Here is a 20206-nt window from a genome sequence, read left to right on the forward strand (position 1 = left end):
TATAGATACCATAAATACATTACCAGGAGGCAAGCAGTGCTGTATTTACTTTAAAACACTCACTTATAGACTGAACTAACACTCACATATAGGTAGCAATGCTGGAAATTTGTATGGAAAATGTGGTGTAGACAAAACAAGGAGGTTTTAATTTTATTTAGGTCATGGGTGAAAAACATTGGAGGGATAGTATAGTAATGCTGAACTAATTACTGCACATGCTATATTGTTGTGGCTACAGTCCTTCTACTTACCAGGTTGGCAGTCATAGAGACTAAATTCACTTACATTGTGCCTTGCTATTTCATGGAATCAGACTGTTTTGGTGTATGACTATATAGTTCACATTAAACATTAAATATTAACATTGCTATACAGGTTTCTTGTCAACTTTGGTGGCAAATAGATTCCTCTCTGGGTAGTCCCAATCTGCAGTCTTAGGGGAGGAGGGAGAAATGAAACCTTTGATTTTCACATTTATGGTAAATGGAGAAAACTCAAAATGTTAAGTCCATCTGCTAGAACATTTAGAAGCTTGGCAGGTGAACCACAGACAAGGCTATCAGAGAGTAGATGCACCACTGACAGATAAATTGCTTTCATGCACTGGTAGAAAAAGTCCATGCCACTTTCCCCAATTATGCTAAACACGGTCATGTTGCTACTGAGACTAGAAAGGCATATCCTTTTTAGTTCTGGTGAGACCCCTCCTGACTGACAAAATATGCTACTTCCTGAGGGAGAAATGTCTTTGTCACCATAAAATCCAGCAACCCACAAATTCAAGCGAGTAAGAGCCCGTGGAAATCTGGGAACACCAGCAGGATGTTGTGCTGTGATGTGCAAGGCTGGTATTGATGTTTATGCCAAAAGGTAGAGGAACATATGTATAAGAAATGCAAGGCTCCCTGGGAATCCTTGCAGGGAGTACAAAGCCTTAATATGAGCCAAGGGTTCTGGTCCTCAAAAAAGGGAAGATTGTCCACTGTTGTTTGGACCTCTTCCGGTAAGTCTGGAGATCCAGAGCTTTGATTACTTGAGTACTCCCCTCATGATTACTGCAGTAACCATTGAACGGGTAGCCATATTTGCAGTGTTGAAGGTTGGCTGTAGTGAGAGCTGGCCTTGGGGATGGGCGAGGTGGGCGATTGCCCATGATGCCATGGTTAGGGGAGTGCCAAACACACAAGCAACCCACGCTCACAGCAGTACTCTCCTGCTACCCTGCCTCACTCCAGTCAATCCCCAGCCCAGGCAGGGGGAGTGGTGCACAGCCCAGCCCACCTCCAGCTGCTACCGAGGGAGCTAGGCTGGGTGACACCTACTCCAGTCCACCTGCCTTACTCCTACACAGCAGCCATGGCACCTCCCCAGCAATCCATGCCACTCCATCTCTCTGCCAGACAACACACCACACCCCTTCCCATTTGCCTCTGCCTGCAGCATTGCCACCAACTTGGGAGGTAGGGGGCCAAAAATACAAGTTTGCTCAGGGCACCATTTTTCCTGAGGACAGCCCTGTCTGTATAATTTAGGCCTCCAAGGCCGCAGCCAGATGTGAGGTATGTGGGGCCGCAAACCCATCTGCAACACCAGACACCACACACATAGGCATGCCCATGATGCTACCTTGCAGTGTGGGGTTGGGGGTTGATCCTGGGAAATCCAAGGATCAAAAAAACCCATGCCAAAAAAAAAAAAAAAAAGAGTGGGGCAGCACACAGAGGCAGCAGGCACCACCCAAAACAGGAGTCTGGCTGGCCAGAGCCACACTCTGGCTACTAGCCAGGCTCTCAGCTGCAGGACACCGCAGCTGCAGCTGCAGCTCCCCCAGGACCCCAAGTAAGTCTGCTGGGGCCAGCAGTGGCTGGCCCCAGCCTCCCACACCCCACCTGTGGTAACCTGCCATGTGCCAGAGTGCATGTGGCATGGGTGTTCCCTGGGGACAAAAAGCAGTGCTACAAGGTGCTTCGCTGCATCCTCGGGGAAACAAACAGCCGCGCTCATCTGGATGTGGCTCCAATGTCCCTCTGACATCAGATAAAGAAGGTCCATCTGATCCTCAACCAAAACTGCAATCTGCTCAAAGATTTCCAAACCACAGCAGGTTGACAGAGCTCAGTAAGCATCAGTTCTGAACTGCAAGCTTGGTAACAAAGACTCATACCCCAAAGAGTCCAGCCTCCTTGGTTCTTTTTTCTCGAGGACAAACTTGAATTACCTCACATTTTCTTTGGCTACCAGTAACCACCAAGAAAGGGAAGCACGTGACTAGAAACACTCTGGTACTTCTTCCCATCCTTTTGTCAGCAGGCGAGTGCAATGCCATGTGACACCACCAGCTTGGTGTGATCCATTAAAAAGTCACTGATGGGTAAATGTCACTTTAGATGGCTGGGGGTGGTGAACGTCGAGCAGATAAAGTACAGTGGAGTTCTCGGAAGCACTGTGGGGCCCCTTACCATCCTTCTTAGGCAGTTAGGACAGGCATCCATGTTTCCCAACAAGAACGGTGCACAGAAAAGTTAAACTAAGTGGGATGGGGTAGACCTCCCACAAGGCATCCTGAACCATTTCTGCTCTTGGACAGCAAATACAAACAATTATTGAATAACTAAAAGTAGCGTCCAAGGTCTTTATGGGAAAAGATTAAACTAAGGGTCAAGACTGTAGGTAAGCAAGCTGCTGCCGCTTAAGTTTTGGGGTCATTTATTTTCCACAGGCACCTTATGTCCCATAGCAAGAAGGGTGCGTGGGAAAACAGCTGGAAAAAGGCTGTTGTCATCCTTGAGGCCATTATCCTTAGCAAAGGATAGCACCTTGAAGTTTGGCTGGTCACGGTGGCCAGATTTCTTATGCTTACTGGAGGAGACAGCAGCACCAGAAATTCAGGTACACACCCAATGCAGGACCCAAACCCACATTTACTTACAGTGCTGACAAGCCGAAGTATGCCAGCAGAACAGCTGAACCTAGAGCACCAAGAGGATGGACCAGCTTGGTTTTGGGATTTTTAGATGGGTCATCCAGGCATTCAAAGATGGACTTCTGGGGAACAGAGGTCCATGAAATGCCATGGGTTTTGACACGGGAGCTGCGTCAAATCCCATCTCTTAATTGAGAAACCTATCCATGTCCCTTAGGAAGAAGGGTACCTGGGAAACAGCCAAACCAAACCACACCACTATGGGAAGCCAGGAAAAATGACAGTACCAGATGACCAGCTGTCACCAAAGCACTAAGGCCAAATATGGAGACAGAACACCTGGTCCTTACAGTTTTGTCCTTTTCAGTTGGTTCCAGGAAGGAGTAAGTGGTAAGAGCGGTGCAATAGTGGTTCATTTGGCCCTTAGCACTGCCTATGAACCATATGAAACATCATTCTGTTGGAGAGCCTTGGAATGATCCAGTGGTACTTGTGCCTCAGTGCAGATCTCAGTCTCCTGGAAATGATGATGTAGGCCAGACAAACTCCAAGCCTGCTTGATGACAAAGAAATAGGCTCTCATTATAGGAAGATTCATACTTGCAAAGCAAGGAAGCAGGTCATCTTGCTACTCTAGGGAAGTTCCTCTAGGGCAGGATCTCCAGCAGAAAAGCCATACCAAGGGAGGAAAGTAAATACAGAAAGGTCAGATGACTTCCAATGCTAAAGGCAGCTTTTCAATTCTGGTTCCAAAGCTGGGCCCCAGAAGAACATAGGAAGCTTCCTCTTCAGTCTGTCTTGGTCCTTCATTTAAGAAGGACATGCATAAGTTGCACCTTTCCAGGATAATATTCACTAAGACAGTACAAGCTTTACATGGTACTGTCTGAGGCAGCGATAACTCCACTATAGGAGGAACAGTTATGAAACCCCCACAGCTCTGGTGTTGGCAACAAAGAAAGCAAAGATACGTTTTGTCTCTAAGTGGTAGAAAGTTTTCAAGAACAGTCACTATGGAAAAATGACCTTCAAAATGGTAGTGCCATATGGTGCAGCCAGGACGAGAGAAACAAAAACAAGAAGGGAGGTGGGGGAGGGAACTAAAGGATATGTTGCATATTTCTATTTCTCAGCTATTGGTAAATACCAGTCTTTACAACAAGGAGATTGAAACAAAGGAGATTGAAACAGAGTCCTCTTCAATTTCTAACGTTCCATGTTTAAAAGCTTGAACATAATACACATTCACTTTAGGATAAAAAAAAGAGAGGGAACAATATGAATGTAACAATTCATTAGAATGTAGCACAGTTCTTAATAGAATCTGATCTACAGTTATCTACAGCACTAAAAACACTGTGAAAAGTTGTACCGGTGTAGGTGACTGTTCACAGTTATCGAAGTATGGGGGTTTGCTCTGGACAAACTGTCACCTGCTGCCCTGACACCCTATGATAAGGTACTGTGTAATGTATTGTGATAGTTACCATGGAAGGACTGGCTGTCTGCCTACTCCAGATCCCAGTGTAATTTATATTGGTTTATAACACCAAAGCATATTACATGGGCACTAACATGTCTAGGCCTTAAACATTCTTTGAAGAGACTGTTTTTAGTTGCTAGGTTCCTTTAAAGACAGTTTTAGATATATAGGTATATGTTTAGTGGACACTACAGGGATGATTCCTATGTACTGAAAATATATTATTCACAAAAACAAAATATGAACGCACTTTTAATAAGTCAACTTTATTTCTGAATTTACTCAGTTTAAAATAAATACATCCATTTTTAGCAATGCAAAAATAAAATACATTTCTCCTTGTGACAACAAAGTGCAGTAATGTAAGTTAGGACATGATGGTTTTACCATAGAAAATATCAACTCTTAATTTAATATGAAAGTAAAAAAATCCATCTGTAAAACAAGCACCATGATTTATCTTACAAATGATTGTACGTGAAAGCAGCATTGTAGGTAAAAAAAAAAAAGAAGAAGAGTGAGTTAAGAGAATGTGTTATCAAAATGTCAATAATTTAGTTTAATCATTAGGATGACTATTCTCCAGCTCTCTCAAGAGCTTCACCACATAGTCGAATACCAAGAATGCTACATTTGTCTGTATGCACAACCAACAGAGCTTCAAATCTGCCTGCTGACTTCGGCTTGAACTGGACTGGCAGGTTAATATAATGCAGGGATCTGTGAAAAGGCAAAGTGTGTTTACAGCATTAGTAATCTTGCTGACTAAATTCTACTGAGTATTTTCATTTCCCCATTTTGACTGCTTTTTATGAAGATCTCAACAAGTAAGGTCAACTTCATGTTATCTCCCCACTGCCTTTTATTTTTCACTTCTGATTACATGGTTTGGTCTTCAGGGTGTTAGAAATATGAAATTGCTGTTGTCCCACCAGAGTTTGTTAACAGCCATTTCTATCTTAACTAAAGAAGCTCATTCTCAGCTTTTGGTAGGTACCACATATTCAAGGAACAATGAAGTAGCAAATATGTGGTTCTACCAGAACTAGACAACTGCCTGTCAAGAATGACCGAGGATAGGAGGGGGGAGGGGGCTGGGATATAGTGCCGCCACCCAACATCCCATGCTGCCGCTGTTCTGCCTCTTGCAGCTGTACTCCACCACCCCCTGTCCAGTCTTTGGCGCCACTTGCAGGGAACACGGTGGGGAAGCAAGACCAGAGCTGCTGTCCTCAGCTCCCCCACCCTCTGTCCAGTCGTCGGCACAGCTTCGGAATAATGGCAGTGCTCCCCCACGCTTGGAGCACTCTGATTGACTGTTTCTGTCAGCCAATCAGAGTGTGAACAAAGTGTTACAGACAGACAGACTTAGGCTTTTATAATATTAGAATTGAGGTTTCTGCTGGACACTGAATAGTCCATAGCTAATGATAGGACTCTGCCCAGCTCTATGAGGACAAAGTTGGCCCAGGGCAAGTTAGTGCTACAAGAGATAAAAACCTGGGAAAAACACATTCTGCCTTTCCAAAACAAGCTCTGTGTCTTATTTGGAGGCACTATATGCAAGTAAGTACAGTATCTTAAATGTCAATACAAGGTCATCCAATTAGAAGGATCATAAAGGCAATCTACTTGGTCTGTTGTGTAGAAATCAACGTGGGAAAGAATTAAACGTCAAGAATTAAATATACAGTATACGGAACAGTTAAATAAAACATTAAGTTTTATTTAATGCAGCAGTATTATTTGAAACTAAATGCAGGGAAGAAATAAGCAAACTAAGTAATTTGATGGACTTTGAGACTTCTTTTGAAAGAATTGTAAAAAAAAGACTGCTGCAAAAACAGACATCTTCATTGGAAGGCAAAAGTGTTAACACTTCTACTCTCAATAAAATTCAGTCTAAACTTCATCATGACAGGTTTACACTATACAGAACTTTACCTTATTGTATACCTTAGGATTTAAAATCAACTTATTTATTAAAATAAACTTAAAACAAACTTTGTATGCTAAAAGTTTTAGCATACACAACTCACCTCAAAGAATATTTTGAGTGCTTGATGTAGAAAGGCTCTCTGGGACTCTCAAACTTCAGCTGCAATTTAACATGAATCATTAAAAAGAAAAAAAAACCACATGCAGGCACTATTACATACGTTTTGAATTGAGCTCTAAATCAGTTTCAAAATACAGATTTGGATAGAATGAGAGAACATCAAGGTTTAAGACTAGAGCCACAGCTCTATACACGTTAATTAAGAAAAAAAACAACACATACTACACATAGTACAGCTGAATTATATTTAAGGAAAAAAACCCAAAACAAAACTAGAGAGCATGATATTAACAACCTGAATCTATTAGAAGATGGAAGGTGATCATTTAGATATGCTACCAAAAAAAAAGAAAAATCAGGCAAAAGAAAAAACTGGAATGCACTGTAAGAGACATAGCAAAGTAAGTGTTCTTTGAATACAAACATCTTGGATATGAAGTGTAACTAACAGTTCTAACATAGATTGCATTAATATGACCATCTTGAAACAAAATTCTTAAGATGCTAAATTCCTGAATACCATATTTACTCAAATCCAAAACAAGGCTTTCCCATCCATTCAATGTGGTGCAAAAAGCAGCCCCATCTTGGACTGGAGTAAAAGGCAGGAGGACAAGTGGCTGTGGCTCTGGTGCCAACCCAAAACTTGGGGTTGTAACTGCAGCTGCAGTCCGCCCCCCCACAGCCTCTGCCCACTGTCCTTCCTGCCAGTTATCATCAGCTGCAGCTCCAGCCCTGGGCACTAAGTATATAGTGTCTCTGGCCAGGCAGGTGCACTTATACTGGCAGCAGCTCCAGCCTTGGCTCAGGTCTTAAATTCAAAATAAGCTTGGATTACTTGGTAAATGCATGGTATCATAAAGAGAAGCAAGTGAGTAGACAGTGCATTTAAAAGCAATTTAAAATGCTTTGTGACTTGCATAAAGTTTTAAAGAAAGAAGTGTCAAACTTACCATATGCGTTATAAAAGAATTATTTCGTAAGTTGACTTTTAACGTGGATGATTCGCCAATTCTGGTTGGAAGAAATGTATAGAGGTCTTCTGGGGCATACACACCTCGAATTACCTCATTCTGCCTGCTTTAAAAAAAAAAAAAGATTTAAATCATTATGTTCCTTACTTACAGTAGATGGCCTGGAAGCACTGATTGTATGCTTTGAGATCACCAACATTAAGAGCTCAAAGTAGTTTTTCTGCAAGGTAAAAGCTGTAGGATATTGTCTGTTTTAAAAGCTACACTAACAATGTAGCTAATAAGGGCCTTTCTGCGAATGAAGGCCTTTGGGCACATATTAGGACCTTGACACATTTTTGTAGAGCTACAAAAATGGATCACTATGGGGCACACAGCTCCACAACTGTGGTGCAATGAAGTCATGAAAGGCCCACTCTCTAGCCAAGGGCAAAAAGAGCTGCTCCTTGGCTCCTCCTGCCCCTAAAAAGCCTGTCAGTGGGTAGAGCACTATGACAACAGCTAGAGGGGCTGCATGCAAGTCACTAGTGGCAGACCAGGCAGTCTCTGCCACCTGATCAACCCCTGCCATAGCTGCAGTCCTGTCAGCAGCTGCCACTATTAACAATAGGTGAAAGGGCTGCCTGCACATCACCCATTGTGCCAAGGGCTGATCAGACAGCAGAGACACCTGCTCTATCACTACCATCCCTGCTAGAATGCCACACACTTGCCAAACAAGACAATAGATACTCAAATGTCCTTTGTCAACTACTTCCATCTTTGAACACTGAAGAATGATAAGAGGGAAACCCTCCTTTATTTTTTTGGAAGAAAAAAAACTTGAAGGAAAAGTGTGCAAGCTGACTGTCTACATTCCACAGCAGCAAACAGTAATCAGACAACTTAGCACTTGATTAATGTGAACAAAAAAATACAGTACAACTGCTTATGTGTAGCACATGGCTCATCATAAGAGGTCTGCAATACTGTTCTCCTGTTTGCTCTCTTTTTAAGAAAACTATACATACCCTGTTTTGAAGGCAGAAGCTTCAGAAACAGCTCTTCTTCTGGAAGAAACTGGAATTTCAGTTTTTATTAGGGTATCTGTGGAAATTTTTGCATTCAGAGCTTTATTTTCAGTTTTGGCTCCCTGTTCATAAAAAATAGCCTTTAGTTAATATCCAACTCCCCTGAAAAATAAAGTAATATTTATACATATAACAAATTATAGCTTAATATTTTAGCCCCTCTCCCCTTTGTTGAAAGGTATTAATTTAGAATTTGTGTCGCAATTAAATATTCTAGAAGAGTTCTCTTATTAATATACTCTGAAATGGTACATGACTTCTGTGGAAGTAGTGAATGACTGCAGTAGTGTGAAGAGGAGCAACTATGGGAGCAGCCCCAGGCATCGTCTTTACACAAAAGCAGTTATTATGCAGGGGCAGCGGTGCTACAACAATCAGCATGGCAAGTGTCAGTGTTGCCCTGAGCACTATACAGCTGCCACAAGAGCAGAGCTGCACTGTTACACCTCTGAATGATCACGTCTCTTGATAACTTCAAAGCAGTAAAACTATTCTCAGGGTGGTGGTAATGGATCTGTTTAGGTAGTTTAAACAGCAGGATGCCCTCTGGGGCAAGGAACAGACTGTCAAAAGCCTAAGGCTGAATCAATTCAATCTTCACAGGTTAGTCTAAACTGCATAAATTGAACTGATGAGCTGGGATCCTGGTTTTCCCCGATAAAAAAAATAGCAAATTCTCCAATAAAACGCCCAAAATGCATGATTAGAATTAAAGGACCCCCCAACAACCCTGCTCATGCCTCACTCCCCCCTTGCCCCACCTACAGCCTTGCTGGTGCCCCTTGTCCCCCACCCACGGCAGGCCCCCAGCTGCCAGGGCTATAAAACTTAGGTCTGCAGCCCCCTGCCCCTGTTCCCCCCTTCCATAGGCTCAGGCAGGGGTGGCACCCCGCCACTGCACACACTCTCGGGGGGCAGGGGGGACCCCACCCCAGCCCAGCTTCGCACCCAGGGGTGTGGGACCAGCTGCTCATGCCATAGGGCTGGAGGGCCACTCAAGGAGTTTTGGTGAGCTGTTGTGGGCAGGGCAAGCAAGGTTACCTGGCACAGCAGGGGTGCTGACTCAGTCTACAACAGCTCACTAAAACTCCCTAAGTGGTCCTCCAGCCCAAATAACTGCTTACCCCAGTTTAACTGCTCTAAGATCTAGTAATATAGTTTGGTTTCTATTAATTTCCACAAGTTTCAAGCAGTCAAGTGATCTAAACATGTTCTTTATCTTTAATAAAAAAAGTAGCAAATTACACATTAAGAATAACGGGGGAGGGGGCAGGCAGGGACAGAGTGCCACCCCCCCACTCTCAGGAGCAGGGGGGCAGGGCTTGCATGTGGCAGCCTCCGGCCCCCGGCATCCAGCCAGCTGACTGTGTCTGTGCACTGAGCACTCTGGTCATTTCAGTAAGCATTGTGATTGGCTGCTGAGACAACTTAATCAGAGTGCTCCAAGAGTGTTATGGACAAATACAGACAGACGGACTAAGCCCTTTATACATATATAATATTTTTATGTGATCGTAATAATGCATAGCCTTGGTACCCAGGTGCAGAAGACTGAATTAAGTTATATTCAGAAACATTAGCTCCATTTCCCCAACTCTGGATTCCTTAAATATTGATATAATATAACATAACCTCATAAATCCTGATATAAAAAATCCAGAATTCTCAAAAATCCAGCATATCAGGGAGTATTGGCGGCCAGTTCTGGAGCAGAAGAGGGGAAAGTTTGCACATGGCCGCCACCGCCCATCACCCCGCGCTGTCGCTCTGCACATGGCCACTGCTCCAGGACTGGCTGCCGCTACCCACCCCCTCCTCACCAGGGCAGCCACGCTACCTCTCCTTCCCCACAGCCCACTCCATGACCAGCTGCTGCTCTGGTTTCAAAAACCTAGAATTTTCAAATTTCCAGCAGGTGCTTGGTTCCAAGCATGCCATATTTATGAGGTTATACTGTGTTAATTCTGTATTAACATATGAACTGATTTATTACAAGTTACCTCACTCATTTTCATTTTTATATTTGTGAGCAATTATTTATAAGTCCGTGGGTTTAAAAGCCCCATTAGAAAGGAAACACATACACTACACATCAGCAGTTGCTAGAAGTGGCAAGTCAAAAGTTCAATAAAAACATTCTCTTTCAAAAAGTAAGTGCAAATTAAGCATTCACTAGCTATGCTTCAAACTACTCATTTTGCTTACCATAAAAAAACAAAGTATTTTTTAAAATAAAAAGCCCCTAGTTTCCATTTCGATTTTCAAAGATTTAAACAGACTTATTCACAACATTTTTGAACAAATAACATCACACTCAGTATTGCAACACGATTCTTTTTACTCCAGCTTGGATAAGTAGTGTGGACAAACAGTGAATTTATAAACACCAATTTACAGTGTTCAGTACTTACCACTCCAGACAGTTGAAACCTTTGTTTGTGTTTCATGTGAGGTTCTGTAAGTGGATGACACTCTAGGTCCCAAAACTGAGTGTAGTCTCCTTTATCTCTAGGTAAAAAGATGATGATAACCTACCAAAGTAAAAGAGTTTACTGGAAAAAAAAAATTCAGATGGTGTATAACACTACAGCCTCATCTACTTACTTACTTTCTTTTTTACTAATTTAAGTCTGTTAAAACAACAAGAAAACCCACCTATTTATTTTATTTATTAATTTATTTCCATTATTCATCTCAACAAAGGCTCAGGGCAGCTTCCATCAAGAGAATAGAATAAATTTATAGAACAGGAGAATGACACGAGAATAAGTGACTTAAAAGGGAAGTAGAACATCAACAGAGACTCCTAAAATAATCTCTCAGCCTAGCTGTGGTTGCTAAATATCTAAGTAAAAATAAACAAGTCCTATACTTCCTTAAAAACTACTGTGTTCACTAGAGGAGAGGAATAACTGAATTCTACTTCACTGGCTGAAAGCCCATTTTATTTGAAGAACCTTGAGCCTCCTCTACATGAGAGAAGTACTTGTCCCTACATAAAGTTGCAAACTTTTACTTTAAACATACACAGCTAATTTGGTTGACCTGGTGCTAGACCATGGTTTGCTGCAGCATTAACTTAAGCAGCTTAAAACAGGTACATGCTAAAACCAAAAAATGAACCACCAAGATCTAAACAAGCATCCATATTTGCAATTTGGAACCAGTGCTTTTGTGTGACAAAGCAAAGTCAAACTGGTTCAACTTAAACATCATTTTAAAGCCATTTTATTAAACCATAGCATAAATCTATGAAGTCAAACTGAAATAGCCTGCTGGTTTTTAAGTGAAACAAGTGAATCCAGTCTCTCTCAATCTGTTTAAATTGATACCTTGAGTTAAAGTGGTCCAAGTTCTGAATATAGCATAGTATCCAAGATGTTAGCTGAAAGGATTGTCTCCTACAGATCAAAGAAATACTTTATGCATAACGCAACACTGCCTTTTGTGTATTATCACAAAACTTCACCATAAGCTATAATTGTTGAATATGAAATAAGAATGATTTAAGTGTGAACAGTTAGACAAGGTCTAGAACTCAAAACGTTACAGAAATACATGCAATATTTTGGGATAGGTTTTTCTTCGTGCTTATGAAACCCTCTGCTGGCAAGTGGAAAGAACTGTCTATGACCCATTGATATTAACTTCAAAGGAACAGAAAGGAAAGCAATGCTTTAAAGGACAAAAACTAATGCACATAATCCATTCGTTTCAGATAAGCTATTACAGCACTGATCTGCTTTAAGCCATAACACATGGAAGCTTACCTTCTCTTTTCCATGACCCTCAATTGTACCAAATACACGGGAACATCTGAAAGCGGAGTAGGTAGCTCTGTAAACATCTCCACTTTTATCCACACCCTACAAGTGAAGTAATTTGTTACAACTGATTCATCAAAACCTACTAAAACAAGCAAAAAGATTTAGGGCAGGGGCAGCCAACCCCTGCATGGGTGCCAGAGCATGGCACAAAGGCATTTTGCTTGGCATGTGTCCTGAGGCATGTGTGCCTCAGGACAGACAGTGAGAAAGGGGCCAGGTCTGCGCTGCTACAACAAGGATTGAGCCCCTTGTGGTTCCCCCACCATCTGCCCTAAGATCTTACAAGTCAAGGTTGTGGGTGTTTTTGGCACTATGCCCAAAAACACTACAGCCCTCATTAAGGGTTGATTTTACTTTGCACAAGCTAGATTAATACATCAACTCCTAAAAGTAAAACATGGAGTAAAAGTTGAAACTTTTAATCTAAAAATTTACAATAATAAGAACAGTATGTTATCCACAGTATTAAGTTCACAGTTTGAGAACCATCTTTTCTCCATACCAATGCTTCATCTTGCCTTCTGCTAGTAATCAGACAACTACAGCAAGTGGACTACAGAAAACATTAGGAAATGTGGTTATGTCTACAAGTCACAGAAGCGACTAAAATACTGTAGATAACTGATCTACCTTTAAACTACCTATCTTGGTATTAGTAATAATCTGCACGTTTCAGGATATAGCTTAGCATAAGTTCATTTACCTTGTTTATGTGACTGAAGTATAGACATATTCCTTGTACATTTGACTATATAATATAGGTCACACAGAGGCATTAATTTCTGGTGGTGGAAATTTTCCTGGTTCCCAGGAGGAATCAAGCAATGAGAAAGTATACAGGTGTTTGTTCTTCAAGGAGAAACTCTCCCAGGATTGACTTCTACCACACTGGTTATTTTTCTCCCAAAACCACTATTTCTGTTCTGGGAGAAACTGTGGGAACACATGTACACTTGGGGTTTCTACTGGAAACACTGATTGTCCTGGTAGAAATGTAAAGCTCACACACAAATGTATTCTAGATGCTGGCAGCTAGGCATATCAGTGTGTGTGACCAGTTAGCTCTCTACAGCCCAATAACTTATGGTCCAGTAACCGTACAGTTTGGGATTAAAATTGGAAAAGCAAAATATAAACATTTGTTAGTAAAACATTTCTCAGAGTGAAGCAGATTATTAAGTAAATGCACACATACAGGGAGGGTTTCCTTTAAAAAGACCACTGAACGCTTATAAAATGGGCACTTTAGTTTCAGGAAATGTTAACTCACCTTAACATAAGGTGGTGCAAAGGATGACAAACACCATTTCACATCTTCATCCCCATTATTTTCAATTTCTAGGTAGTTTTCTACAAAAGAATGTCAGGTGAGTCAACAAATAGATAAGTTTAGAGCAGGTATTTTATAGCTCTGGGTTCATATTTCCAAATGCACAGTTCACTAACAACTTATTTGGCCTCACTGCTCTCACCTGTGCCACACAACTAAAGGAAATTACTGAAGTCAAAAACTGAAAAAAGGTTTCATATATACTGTATATGCAAGTATTTAGTATGTTTCATTAACCAAATAATTTCATTTTATATAAGTTGGCAATTAGTTATTCTAATTAACTGTACCTTCAAATAATGTCTGAAGACTAAAACAAGCGATGGAGATAAAGAAAGAACAAACAACCCATGAACAACTTTAATGATTTTGGCATCAAGGAATAGGTTCTGCTTGATTTTGCTTTAGACTTTTTAACCTCTATTATGAAGTTCTTGGTTTCTGCAGAACTGTAGCATGTCAACTAGAATTTGGATATAAAAAGTCTAGTAAAGCTTTCCACCTAGTGAAAGATCACATGGCAAATGTACAAAGAGTGGAAGCTAAACCACAAATTTTAGTTCATTCTTGAAATCCCTGAAGTTTGCCAACATAAATTAAAAGGGTAAAAGGCATACCATCTAGAGCTCTCTACCCCTCTGAAGACACTGGCAAGACAACAAATCTGCAAGCATTAAGCTGCTTAGATAAAGACCTGGAATACCTACAGGTTACTTCAGGGGTGTAGGTTAACAAGAAATGCAAAACCTGCCAACACCTCTCTACCACCCCCACAATCACTATAACTCACTACAGCCGCACCTCCATAAATGTCATATATCTCATCCAATGCACCAAATGCTCAGATGGAAAATACGCAGGTGAAACCAAACAACAACTGTGCAACAGAATGAATGCACACTGGAAATCTATCAAAGACAGGAATACCCAATTACCTGTGGGGGCACATTTCTCACAAGAAAACCACTCTCTCTCCAACCTCTCAGTCCTGATCCTCAAAGGAAACGTACAAAACACTTCCCAGAGATGAGCCTATAAACTCCACTTCATCAACCTCCTGGATACTAAAAATCATGGACTAAATATAAATATTGGATTTGACACATTATAACCTGCCTGATGGCTGACTTTCCAGGAACTTCTCTACTATTTATCCCCCTTCTCTCCCCCACACCCAGCCAGACTCTTACCCATTGACTCCTCAATCTACATTTTCACTGACTGCCTATCTTGTATGCATACCAGCACAGCCTCTGGCTTCTTCACTTTTCATTCCATCCAGGAAAAGCACACAGACTGCTAAAACTTCCTTAGGCTGACAAAGGGCTTTTGAACCCAAAAGCTTGCTTAAAAATTGCTCTCCAACTGTTTAGTTGGTCTAATAAAAGATACCAGATTCACCCAAAGAACTTGTCTGCCTACAGGTTGCTTCTATATATATGAATAGTTTGAACTAGAATTGTCAGTACAGACCTAGAACACTGTGAAGTGCAGAGTGGTACCTTGTCTACCACTAAGTAAAACAGTCCATACTCCTTACTGCAGGGTATGTCAAATAAACAGCCTGCAGAACCCTGTGATTCAGCCCATGGACCTTGTGGCACACAGGGTTGGTCCATGTGGCCTGAAGCTAGTCCAGCATGCAGGCAGAACCTGGCACCATGGGAACTGCAGGCAGTAAGCATGGCACCCTCACCAACCCAGAGTGCTGGTTTTAGGGTTGCTCCTAATCAGGCCAAGCTGAAGCCAGTACACAGGGTGGGTTGGATGGGCACCGTATGCAGCACGGGCCCTAAACTGACCTCCTGTGATACATATGGCCAGTCCAGCCCTACATGCTGAGTAAGCGTATGCCAGTCATGCTCCAGGGCTCACTCTGCATGCATCACAAGGGGCTAGCACAGGGCATACTCTACATACAGTACCTCCTCGAACTGGCCCTGTGCTGGCTCCAACATGCATGGACAGCTTGGGGTACAATCCAGACTGGCTCTGTAACCAGTGTACAGTGCCAGGCTAGCAGGCTGCTGCATGGAACTCATGCCCTGGATCCTCTGTGCTGCTTCTGAGACCTGCTGCAGCAGGTGTTGCATGCGTGCTACATGTGATACGCTGTTGGATCAGCCCTGGGCACTGGCTCCAGTGCAGCCCGATCCAACTCACAGACCAACCCAGTGACCCTCATCCAACCTGTGAGGTCATACGAGTTTGACACTTCTGCCATAGTTTATTTGGACCTGGGAAAATGCTTCTGCAAAGTATTAGGTAAGATGATATAAAAATGTAGATTAATTCAACATTTCTGGCTCCTCCCTGATAAATTTGATTGTTCAAATTAGGATACTGGCTCTGCACTGGAATACTGGCAGTCAAGTTAAACCTGCAGGTCTCAACAGACTTAACTCCAAATAAAGTGAAACTGTTGTAGGCAGGAATGAAACTTTAAAGATAACATTATCAAATGTGGAGATGGTCAAAGTAACAATGTGACAGCACTTTGCAGAAGCTGAAACTCCAAGTAACAGATCCCTGACAGCATCTAACACCTTGAAATGTGATCCCTCCACAGAAACAAACTCAGTATTCAAAGACATCTTAAAAAAAGAAAGTCACATCTGTCTTACAGTATTTAAGTAGGTAGGCTGCTCATAATATAAAGTAGACAGACTTTTACAGAGGGATGGGAAGAGAATAATCAGACTAATAGCTAATTTATCCTCAAAAATAACAGGAGAGAAAATTTATTCAAGCAAGTCTAACAACAAAAATCTAAAACCACTGCAGCATTTTAGGGTCTGTTCCCCCGCAAGTAAATGAGTTATAGTTCCTTATGTTGGGTAAAAGGTTGGTAGTTACATAGTGCTGAGACAATTTCATGTAGTAACTTGGTAATTCTGCACAATCTTGCAATTAATAGAAATTAAGTCTGAGAATTCAAGGATCTGCATTATTATCAATGTCCACTTGCACGACAACCCCTAAACTTTATGGCATTTGTACAGAATCTATGAAAAAAGTGTAGGGTTGTATTTTTTATAAAAAGATTTGGATATATAAGAAGTTAGGCCACGGCTTATTACTATTTTATCCAAACAGGTCATGGCCAGTCCCTTAGTCTCTTATCCCCGAGAAGGAATAAAAATGATGAATCCAAGTTATTTGCATTCTTGAGATACCTAAAACTTAATTCTGAACATCTGACACTAGGGCAAGCGAAAACTGTGAGAAAGTGATGTTACCTGAGCTTTCACCAGTTCTTGTTTCATGGAAAACTATTGTCCTGTTCTTTATCTGAACTTTTGTTGAAGGTGGCTTTGGAAGTGGTTTTGCCATATGAATCCTAGGAGATCTAGATGGCAGAGTTGATGTTTTAGAAGCCAAGCCCGCAGATGTATCCTGTGCAATCTCTTCTCTAATGAGCACTTTAACAAACTTTTACATGATTTTTTTTGGAGAAAGAGAACAACATTATATTGGACATTATTCAAAGTGTTACTTCTTAATTACTTTAGTCACAAGTATGCCATCATGAAATCACACCCCTCATGTCACAAGCTAGATCATAATGACAAAAAATTATTTAAATTTTTGCTTGATCTTAAAATTGTTAGGTCTTTTATGTATTCCAGGATATGAAATTCTCTAAAGCAATGCTCAGAAAAGTTTTTCAGATGTGTTATCCTTCCATTCTCTCTCTAATGGTGATAAGTATAGTATAACATGGTTAATCTGTTTTATAGTGATCATTGTTAGCTAACAGATCATCATATTCTTTACCCTTGCTTTAAAAAAAAAATAAAGGAAACAAAAACTTCCTATAAAAGAAATAAAGCTTTGAGGAAAGACAAGCCCAGAGAATTTTCTGATAGTGCTGTGGCAGTAAAGGGGCTTTCATTGCTGAACAACTGATTTTTGACTACCAGTGTCAAAATACAGGAGAACCTCGCCATTTGCAAGGGATGTTCCGGAGATCCCTGCAAATGGTGAATCTGCAGATACTGATGGGGCTCCCCGTCAGGTCCCACAGCCACCCCATAGTCCCCTGCAGTGCCTGGGGACTCCCCCCAACACCCCGAGTGCAGCTGGAGCCGCTCCAAGCACTGCCGCAGCTGCCTCTGGCAGCAGCAAAAGATGCCGCCTCTACCTCCCTCTCCATCCCCAGGGCTTCTCCCACAGTGCCTGACCATATTAAATACTTGTACATCTTTCGTACTTTAAGTAATTACAGGGTTTTCACATATGCACGTCGGTTAATAATTCAGTCAGTCGATTTAAAGACTGTCCTTACATTTCTGCAAAGATGGGTAAATCCTACAAAATTAAGAACACTGGATTCCCAAAAAACAGCTACCAGCAACCGACCTTAAATAAAACCTGCCTTGAATAGTTTTCATCTCAAAATGTTTTTGATGTTAACTTTACTAATTTATAAAAGACGTTTTCATGGGGATAGGAAAAAAGTTGAGCATCAAAGCAAAAGGACAACAATAACAGAGTTATAAAAACTTCACAGAATTTTTCAGTAAGCTGCTTACCTTATGTCCGTTGTCACAGTGTACATAAATTATACCACTCCATGGAAATTCTGAAAGCTTTGTGGCAAGAGATGGATTAGGACTCACAAGAACTACTGTGCAGCTCCTGACAAAAAGAAAAAAAAAATGCATAGTACTCTTACACAAAATGACAAGCTACAATGTTAAAATAGCTCATAACCAAGGATTCTGATTTTCTCAGTTTACACACTGCAAATTCTCTGATAAATCCCCCCATATTCTCCCATTGAAACCCCCCAAATCTGTGTTTTTCCACTATTAAAATGGAATGCCACTATATCCATCCATCTATCACAATGTTTTATTGCTATAGTTACCATTTTAAAGCAATTTGGAAGCCTATCAGTGCCCTCAATCATTATAATAAAGTAAATTCTAAATACCTATACATTCTGGCATTTGATTTTGGGTTTATTGTGGAAAGTCAGAGTTCCTCCTACCACCATTGCTCACCCCAACACAGGTCCAGCTGCAGCTGTCCTTCCCGCTGCTTTGTGGCACTGAGCAGACCCTGATACATCGGTGCCCTCCCCTCACTCCCAACTCACAGTCCCGTCCCCACAAGCCAAACTAGTGCTCCTCATTCCCAACCTGCAGCCCCCCGTCCCTTCTGGTGCCCCTCACTCCTGGCCCACAGTCCCCTGGCACTGCCAGTGCTCCTCAGTTCTGACCCAGTCCCCTGCCCACCCTGGTACTCTGCACTTCCAAGCCACAGGCCCATTCTCCCCATCCTGCCAGTGCCTCTCACTCCTGATCTGCAGTCCCCTGCCCCCTCCCCCACCCTTACTGGAAGGGCCCCAGCTGCCCCCAACTCCACCCAGACTCTCAGAATGGTAATCTGTGGAGATACAGCAGCGATGGCTTCCAGCATGAGGTACATGCCGCACACCTCATGCGGAACCAAAGGCAGCGGCTGGGGCACCGCTCACTGCCCCATGCTGCTGGCTGGGGCTGGGAGGACCAGTGCCATGTTCCAGAGTATGGCTCTGGCTCAGCTACACTGCTGGCAGCAGGAGGGCAACAGGCTCCAGCACAGCAGGTACAACTCATGCAGGCAGCAGCATGCTGAATCTGGCCCTGGCACAGGCTGGAGGGAAGAGAAGGGAAGGCCTGCCCTGGGCTGAGCGCTCAGGTTGATTTGCCTGAGAGCATAGGCATCAATACTGGTGCCACCAACCCTGGTGCCACTTTCCCAGGCACGCAGCTCCCCGCCTGCACTGCCTTCTCCCGGTGGAGAGGCAGCTACCTCCGGGCAGGCCCTGCTGACAACAGTGGGATCCATAGGGACCCTTGCAGAACTGTGGCCCAGTGTGCTAGATAAGACACACAAGGCAATGCTGGGACCAATCCTGGTGCACGGGGCTCAACCACGGCACACAAGGTCCGATATGGCCCATGGACTGAAACTGTACCTTATCTGGCTCACAAGGCCAAAAGGTTGAATGGCACTGTGCTAAAATATGAACATCAATGGTGGAAAGCAGTCCTTGTCTACCTTTGACACCTTAGCAAATGACACAAGGCAGAAAACCATTTTCATGCTCCAGAACCCCCAGGGATAGGAATCAGTTTGGGCACATGTTGAAAGTAAGATTTATTATTTATACTGTGTGTGTGTGGTTGAAGCAATGTACTGTGGGCAAGTGGTATTTATGACAAATCTTAAACTGAACAGTTTTTCCTCTTTCTTTACTGTCACTACTAATTTTAATGAAACTAAGAGTATTCAAATTGCATCAAGGTTCCTATCCATCTTGTTCAAGGACAAGAGGCAGGCTTTTATCTTTATCACGAAGATTTCATGACATCCTCAGAAGAACAGAAGTTATTTAGCTAGATCAGACTGCAACACACCAATACTCTAACTCAGGGATCAGCAACCTAAAGCCCACAAAACTGGGTCTGGCCTGCAAAGCTGGTGGGGCAGGCACTGGCTTGTGGGAAGGGCGGGGACAGGGAAAATAACTCTATAGTCTCCTCA

The 20206-nt window shown here is 42.3% G+C and overlaps 1 protein-coding gene across 2 annotated transcripts in view; it reads right to left on the reverse strand.

Moving 5' to 3' along the window:
• Positions 1-4665: 4665 nt before the first annotated feature.
• Positions 4666-20206, reverse strand: part of CEP192 (centrosomal protein 192) — a 106651-nt gene continuing 91110 nt past the window's right edge. For both annotated transcript variants that reach the window (XM_090039623.1, XM_090039622.1), the window contains exons 37-45: positions 18205-18310; positions 16909-17101; positions 13610-13689; positions 12283-12378; positions 10924-11043; positions 8453-8574; positions 7422-7548; positions 6449-6507; positions 4666-5129 (exon numbers count right to left, since the gene is read on the reverse strand). In XM_090039623.1, coding sequence (XP_089895749.1) covers positions 4985-5129; positions 6449-6507; positions 7422-7548; positions 8453-8574; positions 10924-11043; positions 12283-12378; positions 13610-13689; positions 16909-17101; positions 18205-18310 — 1048 coding nt within the window. In that variant the 3' untranslated portion in view covers positions 4666-4984. The remainder of the gene's footprint in view (positions 5130-6448; positions 6508-7421; positions 7549-8452; positions 8575-10923; positions 11044-12282; positions 12379-13609; positions 13690-16908; positions 17102-18204; positions 18311-20206) is intronic.

Source organism: Crocodylus siamensis, chromosome 3 (genome assembly GCF_052110815.1).
Source record: "Crocodylus siamensis isolate JL-2025a chromosome 3, ASM5211081v1, whole genome shotgun sequence".
Classification (NCBI taxonomy): Eukaryota; Metazoa; Chordata; order Crocodylia; family Crocodylidae; genus Crocodylus; species Crocodylus siamensis.